This window comes from Athalia rosae, chromosome 3, assembly GCF_917208135.1.
Source record: "Athalia rosae chromosome 3, iyAthRosa1.1, whole genome shotgun sequence".
Lineage (NCBI taxonomy): Eukaryota > Metazoa > Arthropoda > Insecta > Hymenoptera > Athaliidae > Athalia > Athalia rosae.
In genome coordinates this window covers 24,771,349-24,792,719 of record NC_064028.1, presented here as the reverse complement: position 1 = coordinate 24,792,719, position 21,371 = coordinate 24,771,349, and the positions used below count along the sequence as shown (strand labels likewise).

The following is a 21,371-nucleotide window of genomic DNA, read 5'->3' as shown; positions in this document are numbered from 1 at the left end:
AGCAGATAAGGACTCGATGATTTTTATCTGCATTTTAATTACCTGACGAGGTAGAAGAAAAATAAAAACATGAATAAAAAACATCCCGATATATGAATCCGGTATCGTAGTGTTTTTTCACAATTAAAAAGTCATATCAAGTTAATGCAGATAAATAATTACGCATGATCTTCGTATTGACTATAGAGAGGAGCGAGACATTTGTTCTCGATAAAATCCTAGATATTGATCGCTGTGCTCACCGATACATCCAAAATAACTCCAGAAGGGAACACTTTGCCTAAGGGATGTATTTGGGTTGCGTCTATCTTCGAACACCATAGGAATGCGAAGTATTGGGAAAGTCCGTTAGAATTCAACCCGGATAGATTTCTTCTCGAAGAAATTGCGAAACGTCGATCTCGCTGTTGGATTCCGTTCGGCGTTCAGCCACGAAATTCTATCGGGGGGTGTAATCGATGTATTTGAATTTTACGCAGTACAAAATTTCATCCATAGAAAGAACTACCGCGGTCTCGATAAGCGATTCATCGCAGCGATCAAGCGCACTCATTTCGGGGCAATAATTCGGCATGATGAAATATGAAGACGGTCTTGACCTCTGAACAAATTTGTACCGATCAACGAGATCGCACGAGTCACTCGGATATCTGGCGATAAAGTCGCAACCTTGACCATGTTCGATCTAGCCGGTTCCCCAAGGTCATTTCCTCATCTCGTCATTTTATTGCGCCTATGCAATTTTCAATTAGTAAATGCGTTAGGTAATAGAAATCATTCCAAAAAAAAAAAGATGAAAAAAACGAATAACAAAAACCAAGTTATTAATTCATTAACGACGAATCTCCCACCAGAGCAATGGATGAACTAAATGAGTCAGATGTCGAAGGACTGGTTTTTTACACGTCGTTAATAATTAACCGCAGATTCGTTTGACTGGTGGGTTCGTAAGCGCACTACAGTGGGTCGGCTAGTAATGGTACGGACTAACTTTAGTTTAGGATCGTATTGCTACGTACGATAAATATCGGTACGAACTCATCATTTTCGACTGGTAATTTGTTCTATTCTTCGCGAACCTGTAGTCGTTCTTGGAACCGTTTCGTTAGTGCGAGTGTTTTCTCCTCACAACTGACCTGATCTTTATAATTGAGAATCCGAAGCATTGGTGAAGTGTAATGCAAATCGACATCGATTATGTTACCGTTGCGACCACGATACTCGGCGGGGTCATCATCGGTCTGTTGGTATTCCATTTTAAACGATGGCGCATGTATGAACTGTCCGCGAAATTCGACGGTCCTACATGTATACCATTTTTAGGGAATGCTCTGCTTTTCCTCAGGCACCCCACAGGTGAGAGAATTTTTCCAATGACCAAACTAACAGATAGAAAAAAAAATTCACAAGAATCAATGGCCCCGGTATTTGATTCACGTTAATTTCAGACGTACTAAAAGTATTAGAAAAGCTCCTAACTGTATATCCGAATTCACCGCTGCGATTATGGCTCGGACCACAGTTGGTGGTGGCTAGCTTCGAAGCAGAGCAGATAAAGGTACGATTGAAATTAGTCGAACGTCGAATGTGACTAGATTTGTGACATTTGACCTCTCCGCAGCACGTATTATCCGATGCAAGATTGATCGAGAAGTCGACGGCCTTCGAGATGTTTCAAATTGGTCTAGGAAATGGTTTGCTAACTGCTCCCGGTAATTTGCCAAAGACGATAATTTTGTCGAAATTATCCAAATCGCGAAATATCCACGTTCGCCCGATTTTTCGCATCGATTCCTAGCGTATTGAGTCAGATGAGTTATTTTGTTTTTACGCAGCGAAGATATGGCAAGTGAATCGAAAGCTCATGGAACCGACTTTCAGTAGGATGTTTGTCGCTGCATCGGTCAAGAAATTTGCTCAACACTCGAAAACTTTGGTGAAAAATATGGAGAAGGAATTGGATGGGAGCGAATTTCCAATCGCTGAATATATTTTGGACAGCGCTATCGATATCATATTCGGTATGTGCGGAGTTGATCGGTTACATCGTGATTCATGTGGGGAAAACGATTCTTCTATACTTGTCTGATTGGGTGGTTTTTGCGAATTCTTCAGATTCCACGATGGGCTCGACCATAGCGGAATTAGGCGATGTCAATCGAAGATTTCAAGAAATCACCCGAAAGTATAATTTTCAAACTTTGAATGAAAACTAAAGTCGAATTAAAACCACGCTGTTCTTGGAGCGGCTTTTCATGGCATTTTCCATTGGCAGGATAACCGAACTCGTATACATGCGACTTTTCAAACCTTGGTTTTATTGGAATGTAATATTCTATCGATCGGCGCTTGGCAAAGACTTGCTGTCGTACAAAGCAGCTTTTTCAAGAATATGTGAGAAGGTAAGCGTCATAGGCTTAAGCGGAATTCATTGGAAGATTCTTAATCTCGTTGACATCGAGTATCTCTTATTGTTAGAAATTTGATTATGACGTCAATGATTAGAAATTCTACAACACGTTCGACAAATTAAAGACTTCCTCAGTAGATTGATTATACATAATAGTTTTTTCTTCACGATTAAATTAATGAAATTACTCGGAGAATTATCGAGTCAAGGCTGATAAATAATTATGTGTAATCTTCCTCTAGGCGATAGAACGGAGAAAAAAACTCGTTCTCGATGAAACGCGTGAAAAGCCGGAAGAAAACTTGTATAATAATAACGGTGGGTACTGCTATGTCTCGCTTGTAATATATGTATACATATATAATGGTCGGTGAGTTTATTAAACCTGAATTTAAACGATTTGATAGCTGAACGAACCATCGTTGATCGGTTCGGTCTGGGTAAAACCAAGAGACTGCAGTTTCTGTTCTACCAATTCTCACCGTGAAACTTAATAAATTTTAATTTCAGACGGCACGGAGTTCGAAAAAATATGTCTCCTAGACCATTTCATTAATTTTTCAGTCGCAAACAAAATAGACAAATTTTCAGCGCGGGACTTACACGACGAACTGACAACCTTCATTATAGCTGTGAGTAGGTTTCTAAATCCAAAGGAACGAACGAAGGTGGCGCAGAACTTCCCAGTGCGCGATGCTGAATATTTTTTTTTTCTGCTTTTCAGGGATATGAAACGACGGGTTTTGCAATGTCGAGTGTACTTTTCTTGCTGTCGAACTTCCCGGATATCCAGGTCAATAATTACCATTTTTAACCATGTCTGCTTGCACGCTATGTGATGTGTTTTGGTAACGATTTAATTTAACTTTCGTGAAGGAGAAAGTCTACAACGAGCTTTATGAAATTTATGGAAGCGACGACCTTGACGAACGCGAGGTCAAGTACGAAGACTTGTCACGAATGGTGTATTTGGAACGTGTCATCAAAGAATCGTTGCGCTTATTCCCACCCGCACCTTATCAAACTCGTTTCGTAACCGAAGACACGAAAATGGGTAGGTGCACCGGATCCGTTATTAGTTTTTATCTTTCTTCAATAAACAACAATCGCCCCGATTGTCGATGTAACCGAATTGATTTCAGATGGACATATTTTGCCGAAGGGATGTATTTGGGTTGCCTGTACCTTCAATCTTCACAGAAATGCAAAGTATTGGGAAAATCCGTTGGAATTCAACCCGGATAGATTCCTTCCCGGAGAAATTGCAAAACGTCGGTCGCACTGTTGGAATCCGTTTGGTGTGGGACCGCGAAATTGTATCGGTGGGTACAATAGCTGTATTCAATTTTTTACCAAATACCAAATACCAAATTTCGTTCACTAGAAAGAATAATTTCGGTGGGCTATTATATCACAAGAAAATCGCATTGATTTCAGGTAAGAGATACGGCATGATGAAAATGAAGACGGTCCTAGCGACGGTTCTCCGGAAATATATCGTCAAGAAAGACACATTCGTGCCAATCAGCGAGATCGAACTCAAACTAGACATCGTCTTGAACACTGTACTCCCATTCAAGTTGCGAATAGAGAAACGAGTACCGAAGGATCCAGCCGGCAGTTGATTCGAAAACATTATTGTAGCCGGTGAAATCCTGTATCGTTATAATCTTCAATATTTTGAAACCAAGTTATATTATTTGAATCATCAATAAATCGCACAGCGATTAAAGAAAAGCTCGTCATCAAGCAAAAACAGATGCAAGAATATAGTTCTTTACAAAAACGTTTTAATTCGAAAGTGAAATAGAAACGAAGGATATCGCAATTCGACAATTATTAGCATCAAATCGCATCCGGCTGAGGTGAAGAAACTCGTTTATCGTATGTTAACCAGTTTAGCCACTCTCTGCAATTAAATTCGATAAGTACGACCACCAGTTCGTCAAATTTATCATAGCAATTACTTTCTGAACGGCAGATACGAGATTACTCTTTGACTCTTTTCTATCTTGTATTAGCTGAACGCTCATTTCGAAACAGTTCCATAAGTTTCTTGGAAACGCTTCGGGTGAGAGTACACAGTTCTGGTAACGATAACGAGCCAGAGAATGTCCATGGGAGTTGTCAATTACATGTACTTCAGACATTCCGGGGAAAGTTCGTGCGATGAACTTGGATGGATTTGTATCTCATTTCACCTGGGATATTATGGTTCGGATCACGATTAGTGATCGCTAGTTACGTACGAATAAAACGAATCAGGATCCAGAAGTAAGAATAGTTGTAGCCCGAGGGGAATAGTTGAACGAAATGTTCGTTCAGGACGAAAAATTAGAAACGAAATTACGGCGAAAGAAATCCGTCAGCATGCTGCAGAAAGAGGCCCGGACCTTGACTCGCGTAAGCATAGTAGAATATCTTATCACATTCGTGCTATCAACTGCGAGTTCATTCGCGTATTTCACTACAATAATCGAATGATTTCACAGTCAAATCTGCAATACTCTTCTTCTCATCCAAAATTCGAGATGACTTTATGAAATATTGGACCGAAGAGAAAATTTTTTTTTACAAATTCCTTCATTGATTTTTCATTCGACGAAATAATGAAAAGCCAACTAGCTCTCGAAAAATCTTCTCCATGCGCCGGGATTTTTATTATTTCTTTTCCAGAGGTACGAAACGACGAGTTCCACCGTGTCAAACGTATTTTTCATGATGGCGAATTTCCCAGATATTCAGGTTCATTACTTATTCATCATTCCATATTTCTTTCGCTCGCCATGCGATATCTGTATTCCGACAATGAGACATTTTATTTGACGGAAAAGTAAAAAGTCCAACGAGAACTTGCCGAAATTTATGGAGACAACGACCTTGATCGACGCGAGGTCGAATACGAAAACTCACCTCAAAAGCAGTATTTGGAACGCGTATTTAGGCGGTGCATATTCTCGAAGTGCCGGGTGCTGGGAAAATCTATTAATTTGTGCCAATCAGTGGAATCGATCTCAAAGCAGATTTCCTTCCGAAGACCGCGGTTCCGTTAAAATTACGAACAGAGGGACGCGTTCCGCAAGTTTCGCGCTGCTGATTGTCAAACTTCCGCTCCGTATCCGCATTAAATCTCATAACGAACAAAATTATCCATTACGTATATGTGAGAAGTCAAATGAAATCAACTTCGGTAATTGATATTTCTGTAATCGATGTTCACCTTGTAAGAGAAGAGGGATTTGGTGTGATCAGATTTTCGTTCATATTGAAACGTGGTAAGGTTCAAGGGGATATATATTCATACACGATACATATGTGTTGCTTATATGAAGTCGTGAGCTTTTATTTGATTTGGAAACTCGGCGTTATACGCTCGCAACGTGGCGGGGAAAGAATAAAGCGTCACCCAACTATTATGGAAGACGTTTCGTATTTCAATTTTTTCTGCACCCGTCCCATCTTTTCTTTCTATTCCCCCTTTTTTTCCACGTCCGCCCCGCGACATGATGATGTAAAAAAGGAGTCAATAAAAATGCGATAGAAGGTATTCACTCTGTAGTCTGCCTTATTTTATTCTATCTCGTTTTTATTTTTATTCATATTTTTTTACTTTTCTTTCTCATTCTTCTTTTCGAAGCATACGTATACCCGACTATACATATGAAGAATATTCGATCTCATGGTATAGAAAACGACGGTAAAATATTACAACTCGATAATCATCAATGATATTTCATCATCGATGTAAAAACGTCCGTGTATAAGGGGCATTTTATACCGAAACGACCACTTTTAAACGCGAATTATTTGGAAAAAAACGCCGTTTTTTCTGCAGGCTATATAAAAGAATTTGAAAAAAATTTCAGCCACATCAAATGGAGTCGCTCTCAAAAGTGGTCGATTTGGCGTGCGATGCCCCATCCCCATCCGTAGATATTATTGGAAAAGAACGAGAAGAAAAAAAATTCCCGTGAATTTAAAAATTCTTAATACGGTTTGGTGCGAAAGATGAGACGAAATCGATGTATTTTATACGTTTCGGTAACAGTAGAAGGTGGCAAAAAATAAATGAGGAGAAAAGCAAGGGCGCACTCGAGACGACGCCGAAATGAGTATCGAAATTTTTTTTTTCAAATCGATCGCGTAGAAGTGAAAAGCTAAAGCGGATTTTATTTTATTTTTTTCTTTGCTCTTGGCGAAACCGGCGCGGGACTTGATTTTTTCTCGAACACCTGTATTTCTCGGGGTATTAGAATAATGTGAGAAATCCTCTGTTTTTTTTTTTCTTATTCCTCTTCTATAGATGAGAAACATTATCCGGTTTCATGGGGTATGCGGTGAAGTCAACGCTATACGTTACGTACGTGCTTTCGTGTGTAACGTAACGCAACGTAGCACGTAACTTAACTTAAATTGTGATGTGTGGGTTGCATCTAATGCGAAATATACGAGCTGCCGAATGCTTTATTTCCTTTTACATGAGTACAACAGGCATGCAGAGTATATAGAAGATTATTATCCTATCCCGCTTACCGACCTGCGACAGTTAAATGATCACGAGACGATGGCACGGGTAGCTCGGTGTACATTCATATCACCCCATACCCATGTACGAAGTGTATGTATGGAAAAATATCCGATTTGCTCTTAATGACCGGCTGAACGTGAAATAAAAATTGCAATGTTTGATATCGGTTATCGTAGTTCGCTAGATCCGAATATCAACGATCAGGTTTTAGTTGGTGTCATCCGTACGATACCCATACCTCGAATAACAAAGTATTCATTACCCATTCGAAAACAGCGACCAAAAAAACTGATAAAGTATACCTACTCTGCATAGAGAAAAAAGAAATCAATGTGATAAAAAAAAATTGTCATCAACGGCAGAGAAATGAAACAAGGTATGTAATATGACGCAGTAGCGAGCTTAAGAATCTGGCAGGGCAGAGCCTGAGGGTAATTCAGCTGTGTTGCTTTGGATATCCGAGACTATCGTGGGCTCTCTTCTTTCTCTCTTCGGTCTTGTATAGGTATACCTGTACGTCGATTCCCTAGAGAGTTTGCTCAGAAGTCAGAGAGTAGAGGTCAAGTGGTCAGAAATCTGTCGATGTACCCACTGGATTGTTTCTCACCCTGTCTGCCGATGGAAAATCGAACCAAAAATATCACGGACATTCGACGAATCTCACGAAACAAATGATTACAAATAAACGGAGTGAAAAGTTGGGTTTTTTTTTTCAGAAGTCACGTATCTTGGAAAAAATTTGAATAAAAAATTGAGGAGAACGGCGAGAGCTGTAACTCCTGAAAAACGAGAGGTGCGTACCATTTTCAGAGAGGAAGTGATGCGGGATGATCAAAGGCATGTCGTTGCTGAAAATAAATCAAAACAGAATGGAGAGAAAGTGCAAAGAAAATAGAATGAAGAAGATGGGATTTGGATACGAGGCTGATGGGTGTAATTTGATTGGTGAAATTCGATCAAATCGAGGCAACAAACGAATCAGGAGGACTTTCAGCATTCTTACCTCATGGAACCAAGCCAGTCTGTAACTTCTTGGATTAGCTCTGACGTTGCATTCGAAATAGACGTCATCGCCCTCTTTAATATCCTCTGGGTTCAGAGATGAGCCCATCCTCAGAGTTACGATCGGTGTAACTGAAATAATATAATTAAAAAAACGAATGAATAAAACTTCATACCGATATAATTCTTTTGAAAAATGTTGGAATTTCACAGAAGAAAAATTACGAGCGTTTGTTTTAACGTTTAGTGCGGAGCGTTATTTTTCCTTTTTTTCATCTCGTGATTTCACAACTGCGTTCGATCTTCTTCTATTCTCTTTTCCTTTTCGTTCTATTCACCCCGCTCTCGCTGCTGCAGTTTTACAAGCACATAAGTTATTACAGGCGGTTCTGGTATGCTCGCTGCTTATAAATATTATTATACATATTCCAGACGAGAAGAAACTACCGCGGTGGTTTCACTCTAACGAGAAAAACGATCTGGATTTGTTTGTTCAGTGAAATATCGTGGCGTCCAATACTTCATACGTCACATTAATTAGCGAATGAAATTATTCTTAAAAAGTGCAATACCTTAATTTTCATAATACGCACGTTCGTTGGATCAAAAAATGAGACAAAAAAACAAAATAAATACACCAAAAATTGTAGACTGGAAATTGAATGATTTGTGAAAGATGAGGCAATTATATTCGATAACCTTGTCAAAATATATTAACAAATACAAGAAAAAAGATACAAAACTCTCTATAATCCTTCCGCGCTCCCTCCTCCCTCCCCCGTCACTGCCTCGAGGCAAAATACACGACAGGTGTAAGAGGTTCCAGAATTAACAAGAAAACCGTCCAAGTATAGATATATCCATACTTATCCCAGAGGGCTTTTAGTATAGTCCGCCCCGCAAAACTTTCTCCGAAACTTTTATTTCGACCCAATTCTGTCCGCACAGACGGCTGGCAAGAAAGACAGCGCAAGAACAACAGTCTCCGGAACACTTAAGTTCCAGTCTTCTTCGTTCATATCCTTGGCTATGGTTGTTACGTCACTCAGGAATTAACGTCGGTAGACGCGTCCCCGTCACGCAATAATTAATCCACGTAATTACCGATCGTCAGAGCGTTGAGAAGTGTGAAAAAAAGGAAGGGAATGGAAAATGAAAAATATAATTGTGTTAATAATGACGACGACGACGACGACGACGACGACGACGACGACGACGACGATGATAATAGTTCGTGAAAATTGAATATTCGTGAGACATAATTTAGATCGGGCTTAAGTCCAGGCGCGCGGATATAGATATAGGTTGTTGTACAACGAGGTAGGATAGCGTAATGAAAGGCAAATGGAAAACTGCGATGGTTGTGTAAAAGCTGGCCGTAGTAATGAAATTGGTTTATTTAATTTAAAACGAATCCTAAGTACGTAATTGCATGAGAATATTCTTTGTCTCTCATTGTCAGAGGCGGGATGCCGGCGCATTGGGGAGCCGTATAGCGGAGAGGGAAACCGACGCCACCGAGCCGCAATTTCCTCCCCCTGCCCTCCGCCATCGGGTCGCGGTGGTTCTTACTTAGCTGCTGTTACCGATGCCACCGTTACACAGGGGAGTAAAATTAACTGTTTTCAGTCCCGACGGTCCTCGGATACCTAACTTGGTTACGCGACGCTTGTAGAAAATTCCACAGAAGAATCTTCAACGCCAATAATTGCTAACTTTGTCGCAACAAATTCTGCGTTGGGATGTCCGAAATCTACCACATGACCGACCGTGGTCGTTTCAATTTCTGTGCGGATGGTATAGGCATACAATTTTTTCTAATCGTTAAATCGTCAGGATTCGCGATGAATTCGTACCAGCCTTTCGGTTGATTTCGATCCTCGATCCCTCGCGAGCGATCTGTCGTCAAAAAATTGAACGGAGAAATTCCATCTCTTGGAGGGTTTCATCTCGGTGCAAGTCGGACACGAGTCATCCCTGGGATCTAGGTACACCGGCGTATACCTATGGATGGAAAAAGGATATCTGGATCGAGGTATACCTATACAAGTGGAGTTACTGCATTGAGAAACAGTGGTCTCTCCGTATCATATCGTACCGATCTATCTGCAAACCATTGCAAAATTCACGTCACGAATCGCGATCCCTTACGTACATCGTATACGTAGGTATAACGCATACACGGCAGGGCCTCTGGACACCCCACGGGAACCGGGATGGAGTAGGGGAGGGTCGTCTCCGAATTCCACCGAACTCGCACTTGCTTCCTTGGCACGTAAATTGACGAATAGAATTCCGGAAACAACCCAATTTTATCTACCATATTATCAGATTGCATCGCTTTCCGCACGCTGACTGACCTCTTAAGAGCTGTCCTAAGACGAGCCAAGAATTCTGATCTTTTAGCCCCGGCACTCGCAGATGCACAAGATATCTCCGAGCACGAGCTATCCCTGACTCTTGTTTTTTCGTTTATTTTCTCATCTGTTCTTCTTTTTTTTTTTAATTTTGATTTTTTCCCTTCTTTTCTTTCAGACCCACCTCGCACACGCGCTATTTTTAGTGAATTTTTTTTTCTCTTTTCCCCCAACGAATCCTTTCGATTCGACCGGTACGGATAGGGGTAGCTTATTGTTCGCGCGGAGGATATCGAGTATAAAATGAATTGACAACGGACAGAAGTGCAGTATATGGGCTGTCGGATTGATACCCGATCGCCATTGACGTTCTTGTCAATTATCGTTGCGTCATACCGTGCAGTGGTGTTAATGAAATATAGATGACAGGTATACCTGTATATGTAATAAATGTGTTATGAAATATCGATGCGGCTGGACCAATTTATCGAACATTCTGCTCGTAGTTCATGTCCCAAATACGATGTCGTCGTATGGGGGGAGGGTGGGGATATTTAGAATGATTAATTTCTCGAGCTTTGAAAAATCAAAAAAATATACTGCGCTCATCTTCGCGTGATAATTTTTTTTCACCTTCCTCCACTAATTTTTCACAACATATATGTGCACGTGTCGAAGTTTGATGTCAAATTTAGTGATTTTAAAAACAAAATTTTCATCCTAAAAAGTGGAAAGAATAAAAAAAAAAAGAATCGAAGCATAACGTATTCAAAGTCAGGGAATTTTTTCATATGAGAGTAAAATATCGTATCTGATTTTTCTGTTCACCAATACAGACTTCAATTCCTGTTATCGGAATGGCGGACAAATTCCCAGGCGATAACTCTCGAGTGATTCGAGTTACGTGTACATACATAATATACTATAGGTACAGATATATGCAAACCTTTATCAAAACTTGCCACAAACTGGGTTTGTCACTCATGAAGGTACCATTGAAAATCAGACGACATATTCTGGTGTCCAAATATTGTACATGCCTATATATCGTTATACAATATACTAATTTACCGTTGCACAATCTCCGCTCAAGTATACTTTCTGTACAGAGTCAATTTACAGACGGAACAAACAAGTGAGGTAAATTGACGGACAATGATGAAAGTGACGGTGACTTTTGGACTTCTGTCCAGAAGTTGTCGTGGATCAAGCGTAAATCGTTTGGCTCTTTTTTTTTCCAGAAAAAGAACGAAAGGGTGTCGGATGACGGTTTCAAATTCCGTTCACCCCAATTCCATCCATCTCCTCTAAATCATTCCCTGAAACCAGTACGGACGTCTGGTGGCTTTTCCTCCCCCTTTCCGCTTGGTTTTTATTTTTGTCGTTTTCAGGATTTCCACCCGCCATTGGCTTTACGATCTCTTACCCAAAATGGAACATCGAGGTGAACAATTAAGAGGATCGAATGAGAAATCGAAACGTAAACGTTTAAAATCTAATCGCTCGTTAATTGCGCTACGAACAAATCGACCAAATATAGGGAAAAGAAATGTGGGTATAATTTGAAATGCTCGTTTCTGCAGTGGATGGAGTCGAGCGTTTTCAAACGTCACGCGGTTGAATGAGGATTCCGACGACTGCATCTGAGTGTTGGATCCCGCGTATGTACTCACGTATTATACAGCGTCGTTTTCTCTCCAGAGTTTCGACTATAATTCCGTGTTTTAAACCCGCCGTGAGAGATAAAAGCGTCCGTGTTTTCCGTGACACCGCAACTTCTCTACAAACTAATTAGAACTAGCCCCTCCCTCTCCCTCGACCGAATCCCCTAGCTTCGCGAGGTTGCAACCTACAGCACCGGATCTCGGTTTCTCGCTCGAAAACCACATTTATAGGAGATATTCCATGTACTTATTAATATATATTTTCTATTTTCTATACACGCCAATTCGTATCGCATGGAGATATATACCTGCAAACATTTGCATATAGTATTTGTATGCTGCGTATACGACGGTGTGTGCTACAGGACGCGTGACGGTTGCAGTAGTTTTATGAGCGTTATAAAAGTATTATCACCTCCATGTATTTTAGCGCGCTAACTATACACGTGCATATATAGCTACGGTTATACAACACGTATGTACATGTACACGATACATAAATGTCGCGAACGAATATTCTGCTTCTTCGTGGGAAATTTCGTACAAGCCGACCTCGTGTGGAGCAACGTGCATGTATCGTTCATAGGGGTGACGTGCGTCGTAGAATTTTCATTTCTGCCCATATATGCACAAGGTATAATTCTATGTGGACATTATTTTGCACTTATATATACATTTTACTTCAGCGTTACTGTGCGTATGCAGAATTATAAAATTGTACGGCATAAACTGTTAGGTGAAACGAATAACGACATTTTCGAATCACTTTTATCACCGCTGGTAGTCGTAAAGTGCACTTCGACCGCGTTTTATATTTTGTTTAATTAGTTTCTGCGATGTCAATGCGAAAACAAAGGAAATACATCTACGAATAAAACCCGGCTTACATACCTCACCTATTTGTAAGAAAGAAAAAGCTTTGGTACATCGGCCGCGCAAATAAAGTAATTGGAAATAATCCGGTGATTCGAGTACAGTATATCAATTACATATTTTTATCGCGTGAGCGGCGGGGTTTTTTTTTCATTCTTTTATTCCGATATCTCAGCAATCGGCTTCAGGTCCATCAACGCCACTTTTGGCCATCAATGCTGCTCGAACGAGATTGACACCGTGCCAAACCAAACTTGAATTGCCAAATCGAGTACCGGGTTTGATTTTATATTGGTTACATGCCCAACTGTACCTGTAAATACTTCTCTATGTACCTCACACCTACATGCATGCATAGATGTACATGGCCACGTGTGTAACCACCGCGAATGCTATCGAAATTTTTCTCTCCGATCCGTGTGGTAAATTGAGCGATACAAGAGCGGTCTCTTTCTTCTTCACCTCATTTTCTTTGGTTTTCTCTCTTTTATTTGAGACTTGCAATTATTTTTGTGAAAAGCAATTACTAAAGGAAAGAAAGAATATAGGTATATAAATAGAAGTTTCCAGTTCGCTTCAGTTGAAAAAATGATGTTATTTGTAAAATTGAGGCAGCGATTATTTATTTTTATTCGATTTTTTTTTTTTTCAATTCTTGTTGCGAAACCTTAACCGAGAAAAGTTTAGGGAAGTATTTTATAGCCGGAAGAATCGATTCACTCGAGAGTCCGCCGTATGTGTAGGCGCGACATGGCTCGAATACATCTGAAGGATTTCGGTGAAATCTACAACTTGAAACTCTGTTAAGACATGGTATTCCAACGTGGTATAACACGCGATGTTCGGAGCGAGCTTAGGATGATGGGACAGCTGTATAACCTTAGCTAACCCAGCACAACCTTTCGAAGGGTAAAGGGAGAAGGACCGTATACCATGTTTTAGTAAAGTTTGAATCGAAATAGCATTTAGTGTATATATAGTAATAACTTTGGTTAAGTTAGGTCAGGTTGCGTTAGGGGTAAAACGCTGGAGGGGGAGGGAAAGCTCGCTCCCAGGTTGTTCCGTCATTTCGCAACTATTCGCGACCTCGACGTTGACGTCCTCCTTTTGGTCCTCCTCACGCGTCATACGTGTACCTCGTCATGCGGTCCCCGTTAGGCATTGGTATGCGAGTACCTCGAAACCTAATTTTCATGTACCGAGTGAGCCAGAAGGCAACAAACGTGTACGAATGTTATAAGGTTGAGAGGAAAATTTGCTTCGACCGACAATGAGAAATGGAACATTTTTCCGATAATAACGTGCGTCTTCACGATCAGCTAAAGCGAAAATTTCTCAAAATAGCACTGATTCCTCAAAATAAAATTCATGAATAGAAAAATGAAATGAATGCTCCGATAAAAATAAAAACCCTTACCTTAAAACTGAGAATTCAACTTGAAGAACGATCGAATGTTCAAGATAGAAAATGAGAAATCAAATAAGTTTTTCTCATTTTCGAAAACCTCCGTTTCGCAGTGCTAATAAAAATTCGAATTCAAAAAACGTCCGCCCCATTAATTAACGCGTTGAGTGTCTACCGTTGCCACTTGAGCGCGCAATATTGGCGCGATTCCCGCACCAAGAATGAAAAAATAAGTAAAAGAAAAAATTTGTTGAAAAAAAGGAAAATGTGAAACTTGCATAGCTGCTAGTTGCAGTAGTCGCGGGTATACAGCATAGTAGATATAACTGCCCGTGGATAATATTTTAATTAAAGCTATCTTTTTTATCGGATCGCGAATGTTAACAATTAGCAATGTACGATATTCAAGTGACCACGCGTGAGTGGCAAAAAAGCAAAAAACCTAACCAGGCGCGCGGACCAGGAGCAGAAAAAAAAAGGTTCTCCGGAATAATACCATGACATTGTGTGGATAATGTAACACGTGTAGGGAGGATCGCGTTATAAATGCGAAGGAAAATTGAAAGGGAAGCTGAGAACAGTGGGTCGTTTTTATAATCTGATATACATATATAATAATTGCCCTATTATACGGATACCCTCTGAAACTTGGAAGTCGAAAGAAGGGAAAAAAGTGACAAGCTCTGAAAACATTTTGGGTAGCAACAAACCCGCGCCCGTTCCATACAAGCCAACGGAACATAGATTGATGTGGACAAAAAACAGACACCTATTATGTGTCTTTTAGATGTGTGAACAAAAACTACTGCGATTCGATAGTTTTTATATAAAATTATGATACCTTATACATGCAAGGCCGACAGATATCGAGCAGACGTGCAATTTCCGTACTTTAGAGTATTCAAACTCATTTCCTGCAGATCGTTAATATACTTTTTTCGGTCGCAAATTTTTTCCGTAAAACATCCAAAAGGACCGTTCACAATACTCCTTGTGATTACGTAAGAACAATCGATAGAATTGAGCTCATCTAAATTGGTAGAAATTAATATAAAATTTAAAAAAAAGTTGAGTATTTTACGGATTTTTTATTTTGATCGACTAACGTCACGAATATGAGAACGTAATGAATCATCAGCTCAGCAATTCACTAATCTTCTCGATTCCCGTCCATAATCGCCGAATTGAATCGAAAAATAGTCTTGATACGAAATAATAGGGGATGTTGAGAAAAATAAAAATAAACGGTTGTACTTTGAGCAGCAAACATGAATATAATCCTTTTTTAAAGTAGGTACGTACATTGCGTAGAATATATGTATTCGAAATTTGTTCTGCACTATTCGAATACATATAGTTTTGAAAGGGATGTATACTGCAGGTTGGGTACGGAGGAGGATATATCCTCAATAGATACCTTATAGAGATTCGATCTGCAGCAAGTGTGCGGAGTTTTATGAGAATATTTTTGAGCTTAACATTCGGCAAAGGAATAGAAAAGGACGGATACGTTCCTTTGCGTATCTACATTGAAACTGCCTGTACATCTGTCGGTTATTCGAAGTCGGAGATTTCCAATTTTTACGTCATTGACTTTCAATACTGTTTTTTTTTTTTTCGACGTGTAATACATATATGTACGTATACGTATTATACGGATAGATTTCCCAGAAAGAAGATGGATGGATTTTCGCCTCGCGTCGAGGGAATAAAATTCCGGGCGAACGCGTATATTTCATCCTGCAAGACAAAAAAGAAAAAAAAGGAAATCAGAAAATGAGAAATAAATTCTAGAAAAGTCAGATCGATTAATCAAAAATCAAATAAATTTCGTTATTATCATCACCCAATTACACATTTCATATCCATTGTTTATTCAGCTTTGAATTGTAATGTTTCGTTGTGTTATTTTTTCCATAAGATACAAAAGCTTTCAATTGATTCTACTGCAGACAAGTACCAAACTCTATCTGGAGGTACTCTGACTTGCGAGGAAAAAAGGGGAAAGAAACGAGGATGGTGATAAAATGAGGAATTTTAAAAAAGAATTCCGAAGTTTCGACCAATAATAAAAAGAATTACGCTCAGGTGAAAAAATTTGCAAGGCGTCGTGCAGGTGAGGTACGCGACGATCTATTAGCTGCCTCGATATCCGCACGGATTGATGTTGCGAAATTTCAACTCTTCCAAACGAGAAGCCGCGCACGTTTAACAATTTTCTGAACGAGTGAATCACGCGAATCTGATTTAGGATTCGGTATAAAGTTCCGTTTGCTATGCTTCCTGTTTTATTTTCTATTTTTTATGGTCACTCTCGATAAAACTCGTACACGCGGGTATACGGGCGTGAGATTTCACCGTGTAAAAAAAGACCTTCGATCATGAATTTCTGGAATCCGATTTCAATTAAAATTTAGTACCCGGTATCACTTTTACACGGATGGGTCGAGACGGACTTTGAAAAAATCAATCGCTGAGTATCTACCTGCGCAAGGATGTATCAATGAGCGATTAAATGAGGAAAATGCGAAGACAAGTCGGCAGCAAATGTGAAAATACAGAGTTCGATTCTGATAAATTCAATTAAATTTTTAATCCTCGTCTCTTAATTCGTTGTTGAATAAGAAATCAGTGAAAAAGTTGAGATGGAGTGCTTTTTACAGCTCATCTGCCGATCTTTCTCGAGGATGATGTTCCGGTGTAGATAATGCAAAGAGGGATAATTAACGTCTCGACTCTAATTTCATTAGAATATCGGATGGCGTTGGAGGGTTGTTAAAATTTTAAGGAAAAATTTCGCGGTACGTACGCGCGTATACGTATACGTATTCCGTACGTCAGGAATGTCGATTATCTCACGAACAGAAGTGAGCTAACCGGCGTGTTAAAGTAACCGTGAAAACGTTGGAAATGGATCGCAATGGAATCCGAGAACGTGTATAGGTAGCTATAGATCCTCGCCATATACACGATCCATGTATAAGGCACTTTACTTTCCATTAAACTTACAAATCCACGATCATCGTTCTCTTACTTCGCTCATCACCGCGTACGTATACTGCGGTACAGCTTTCGTTTGTTCCCTCGTTCATTTCATTTTTTCTACAGTATATGTTTTTTTTTTTTACCAGCGGAAATTTTCAAACAATTTATTCATTCGCGTTTAATGGACGTTCTGCGATCGTGAGTCATAAATTCATATAAGCGAAGATTTACATTGGAATATATTTACGCGTGTTCCATGTAACACGTCGGGTAACGAATTAATTTCGAACACTTCTGCAGACGAAATAGCTGCTAAAGTTGTTCTTGCTACTCCACATACATACAACGGAGGTACATGGAGTCGCTTTAAATTGTCAAATTTCTAACTGCTCAAGTTTTAAACCTTATATATTACGTATGTATGTATTACATGACCGCTATATTTCAGATTGAGATAAGGATATCAAGAAATTCGCAGTGTAACAGACTTTCGAGTTTTGATTTAATATTTTACAGAATTTTCGAATGAAAGTAACTTTTCTAACGTCGTTAGAAAGAAAAAGGAAAATTACACCGGACTAATAAAAATCTCGGTAATGTTACGAGTCCAGGATAGATTTGAGTACACGAGAATCCCCTTTCGTTGAACTTATTCCATTTTTATCAACGGAAGGAGTGAAAACGTGATTTTTATTATTTTTGCAGAAGATTCGTCTCATCGTTATTTCTCGTCGAAATCGATGGTCTGTAAGTTTTTCGCTAATTTGTGTATCGTCCAATTATGACGAGCGATGAAATTATGTTTCCGATCTCTCGGGGGCCGAGTTATCAGCCAATGAGGAACCTCCTCGAAACGAGGTTTATTTAACAGGGTTTATAGTCGTACTGGAATACCTGACTTCAAACTCTATAACAAGCAATGTTTAATGTAGTGTGACAGGGGCGTCGGGGTCGCCCCTGGCTAGGGGCTTTCTGTAGCTTTGGTAGCCCAAACCCTTTCCTTCCTTCCTTCCTTCCGTCCTTCCTTCCTTCCTTGTGTCGCTTCCCATAGTTTCCCCACATAACCATGTATTTAGTTGCCGACTTCGGAGTAACCCGGTGTTTATAGTACGTACATGTATAGGCCGGAAAACTTCTACGCGTAGAAGCTAATTTCGCGGTCAGCTATCCGTCAAACGATCAAAATTTCATCTTCGAATTTCCAAAATCAAATTTTTCAATCTTCATAGAAACGATAGGAAAATAATCGACTTTACAACCATTCCGCTGCGTAATTATTACATCCCTTGTCAAGGATATCTCACGAGGATCAAGTTCCGTAGAAAAAGCCGGTTTTCAGATACACCGAAATATCTGAGTCACAGTAGCTTTAATCCTGACGATAATAGAAGAGTAGAAAATCCGTTACCAAGGCCAATTGAGGGCCGTCAAGGTGCATTTTCTGGGTTTTCACGGACGGAGTCCGTGGAATTTTCCCGGAGTGTTTGGTTATGGGGTTTTGGGGCGGAAAAGAGGTGGGGGGCAGGGGGCAGGGGGCAGGGGGTGGATGTGGATGTGGATGGACGAAAAGCTGGAGGTGGACGGGGGAAATGGACTTTGACATTTTGGGACGATCGCAATGATTACTGGGCGAGTTTAATGGGTTCTTTATGTCGTCCCTCAGGACGTATAACCGGAGAGCGCGGGTGCCGCGGGTTGATCAGGATAATGACAATTGGACAATCGGAGTAGGCCGCCCAGTGTCTATATACTTGGGATATCGCGTCGCGTCCCGCCGTCGTCCCTTCGGGCGATAGTCTTTCGGGTGATTTGTTCCCCCGCTCAGCTATACGTTATATATATATCTATAGATCTTTTATTCTATATACTTGGAAATAAGAACGAAAAGCACGGAGAGCTTCGCCGGCAGGCGACTACCTCGACTAACCGTTCGTTCTAGGTATCTGTAGTGTGGGTTTAACGCACACGTAGTGAGAGATTAATTTCTCTTCGATCCGACGGCCCGGCCGGCCGTTCAGTCGAAACGGAACCAGAAAACAAAAACAAAAAAAAAAAAAAAACAAAGAAAATATATACGCACCAAATGCCTATATGTACGGTACAAAGAAGCTTACAGTGAGATATGACGAAGTAGAGACCGAAGAGAAAAAAATCTAATATAAAGACGAAAATGAAGATGTGATGAAATTATTATATGCGGAAAATATAATAACGTCTAGCTCACCGAACAATCGGAATTCCGCAAAAAACTGGAAATGCCGTCAAGTAGAAAATGGAATTTTTCTGAAAAGTAATTTTAGAACCGCTTTGGAACGAGTTCGTGTTACGCCCTTTTCTCTCTCAGATTTTATTTTATACCCACACGGAAAATTACATTTGCGTGCCGCGGGGTCGATAAATCTTTGCTCGGTACATGGGGGCAGGTATACGGCACATAAACCAATCGTATACACATAATATTGTAATTAAATTATTTGATGTGTAAGTGAATTAGTTAATGAAATATTTTGCACTTCCTGTGCACAGGGTATAAGGTACGTAATGTGCAAAGCTTCATAGTTCGCGTAACCCAAGCGAAGCTTTCGGGAAGCTTGCGTTTTCCATCGGACTTTATAGTACCTCCCTTCAACCTTATCCTTGATGCCTGCCTACCTACCTTTACACCCCCCTATAAAGGACTTAAGGTTCTCGAAACACCCCGACACGCCACTATCCTGCCACTCCCCCTAAATAACAGTAAATAACTTTAAACTGCTCCGCCAGGTATTTATAGTCTTCGTGATTTGTGGCTTTGTTATAGCTTGAGCTGTTGGAGGTATTTATGCAAGTATGTACGGTGAAAGTAACGAATTTGCAATAGCCGTGAAACGGAAAGAGATTAAGGAAGAGTAAATAACTTTTTAAAATGCACAAACATTTCATTCAATTTTTTGTTCCCCCTAAATGCAATGGGAATGTTAATTAATTTTTTTCGGGCTCAGTCTCTCGGAGTTTTATGTGATCGTGTTTTTAATTCGGACGCAAAAAATTTAACAGCACGGTAAAAAATGAGGTTAAAGCAGAAATTAAGGATTTGAAGAAAGCTTAATTTGAATTTTTGTGATATTGTATGAAAAGAAGAGCGATGGTGGCTCACATTGGAAGGTTACTTTACTAAGATTCCTCCAACGATTAAGTTTGTATTTTTCTTTCTCATTTCATAATAAAATTGATCGGCTATGAAGTCCGAATTCCAAGATGCGAACAGAAGTCTCTTTTTTCAAAAGACAGTATATTCGAGGACAACAAAAATTTTTTCATATCATTTACCCGTTCTCAGCTGACGTCAAAAACGCAAGAAAGAGCATCGGTATATTTTCTATAAAAGCCGATGAGATGGTGAAAAAAGGGAATGCAAAAGAAAATAGAAATCGGTTGCTTTGAAAATTTGACGTAATACAATCGCTGGCATTTTTTCTCTTGCAATATCAGAAAATAATGTAATACAGGGATAAACGGTTGCCTGGAACAAATTTTTTTGAATGCCTACGTGTACCCCGTACAATATACTTATATGTATACATACATATGCATATGGAAGCGTGGTGGGGTAAACAAATTCTTTTTGAAGACTTTCCCAAACCACTTTGCTTTTCCTCCTTAGCTGTCACGTAGAAAAAAAGTAATAAAATCGGAGCTCAGTTTGGGTTTACCGCCACGAAGGCATGGCTTCCCGTCTTCCTTATGTTAGCCCTAAAGATACAGCAGCACCAGTAGCAGCGGCACAAAGATAGTTCGCCCAATTTTATGATCCTTATTCCTTTTCGCCGCGAGATAACCCGAATAAGTAGCGATACCATCGCCTTCTAGTAATGCCTCTTTAACCAACGTATCCTACCCAATAAACCGAACCTTACTCAAACCGCCACCGAACCGGCTACCTAACATTTTCGGCCCGAAGATTTCTTGTATCTTCTCCCGTGCTTGAAAAATCTATTAGATTGATCAAAAAATGCAAATGCAGAAAATTAAATGCATGAAACTGCACAAACGACGATAATTATTGACCTTTTGAAGTGGAAATAAAAAGTTGAATTTGATGGCGCCGCGGACGGTTGAAAAATCGATATGTGATACACATGAAATGGTTGTGCAAAAGTTTTTTCAG

At 39.9% G+C, this 21,371-nt stretch overlaps 2 protein-coding genes across 6 annotated transcripts in view; one reads left to right on the top strand and one right to left on the bottom strand.

Annotated features, from left to right (window-relative positions):
• The window catches only part of LOC105686878 (hemicentin-2-like), a 124,649-nt gene that overhangs the window by 16,472 nt on the left and 86,806 nt on the right, over positions 1–21,371 (bottom strand). For both annotated transcript variants that reach the window (XM_020852783.2, XM_012402095.3), the window contains exon 8: positions 7,942–8,072. In XM_020852783.2, coding sequence (XP_020708442.2) covers positions 7,942–8,072 — 131 coding nt within the window. The remainder of the gene's footprint in view (positions 1–7,941; positions 8,073–21,371) is intronic.
• On the top strand, positions 930–4,162 carry LOC105686879 (cytochrome P450 4C1-like). Of its 4 annotated transcripts, none has more exons than XM_012402097.3 (12): positions 930–1,356; positions 1,449–1,558; positions 1,622–1,712; positions 1,836–2,021; positions 2,116–2,185; positions 2,276–2,402; positions 2,653–2,728; positions 2,975–3,042; positions 3,135–3,203; positions 3,287–3,464; positions 3,553–3,732; positions 3,848–4,162. In XM_012402097.3, the coding sequence occupies exons 1-12, from the start codon at positions 1,179–1,181 to the stop codon at positions 4,033–4,035; spliced, it is 1,521 nt and encodes a 506-aa protein (XP_012257520.2). In that variant the 5' UTR covers positions 930–1,178; the 3' UTR covers positions 4,036–4,162. The 4 variants fall into 4 exon arrangements, with proteins under 4 accessions (XP_012257520.2, XP_012257519.2, XP_048508467.1 ...); XM_012402096.3 differs by having other exon boundaries at positions 931–1,356; positions 2,921–3,042; XM_048652510.1 differs by lacking the exon at positions 1,622–1,712 and having other exon boundaries at positions 931–1,356; positions 1,841–2,021; positions 2,921–3,042.

Bases quoted from the DNA above. Each gene is read 5' to 3' on its own strand.
- LOC105686879 (XM_012402096.3), top strand. From the start codon at position 1,179: ATGCAAATCGACATCGATTATGTTACCGTTGCGACCACGATACTCGGC. The intron at 2,403-2,652 runs GTAAGCGTCATA...ATCTTCCTCTAG, and splicing joins TTTCAAGAATATGTGAGAAG to GCGATAGAACGGAGAAAAAA. The intron at 3,465-3,552 runs GTAGGTGCACCG...AATTGATTTCAG, and splicing joins AACCGAAGACACGAAAATGG to ATGGACATATTTTGCCGAAG.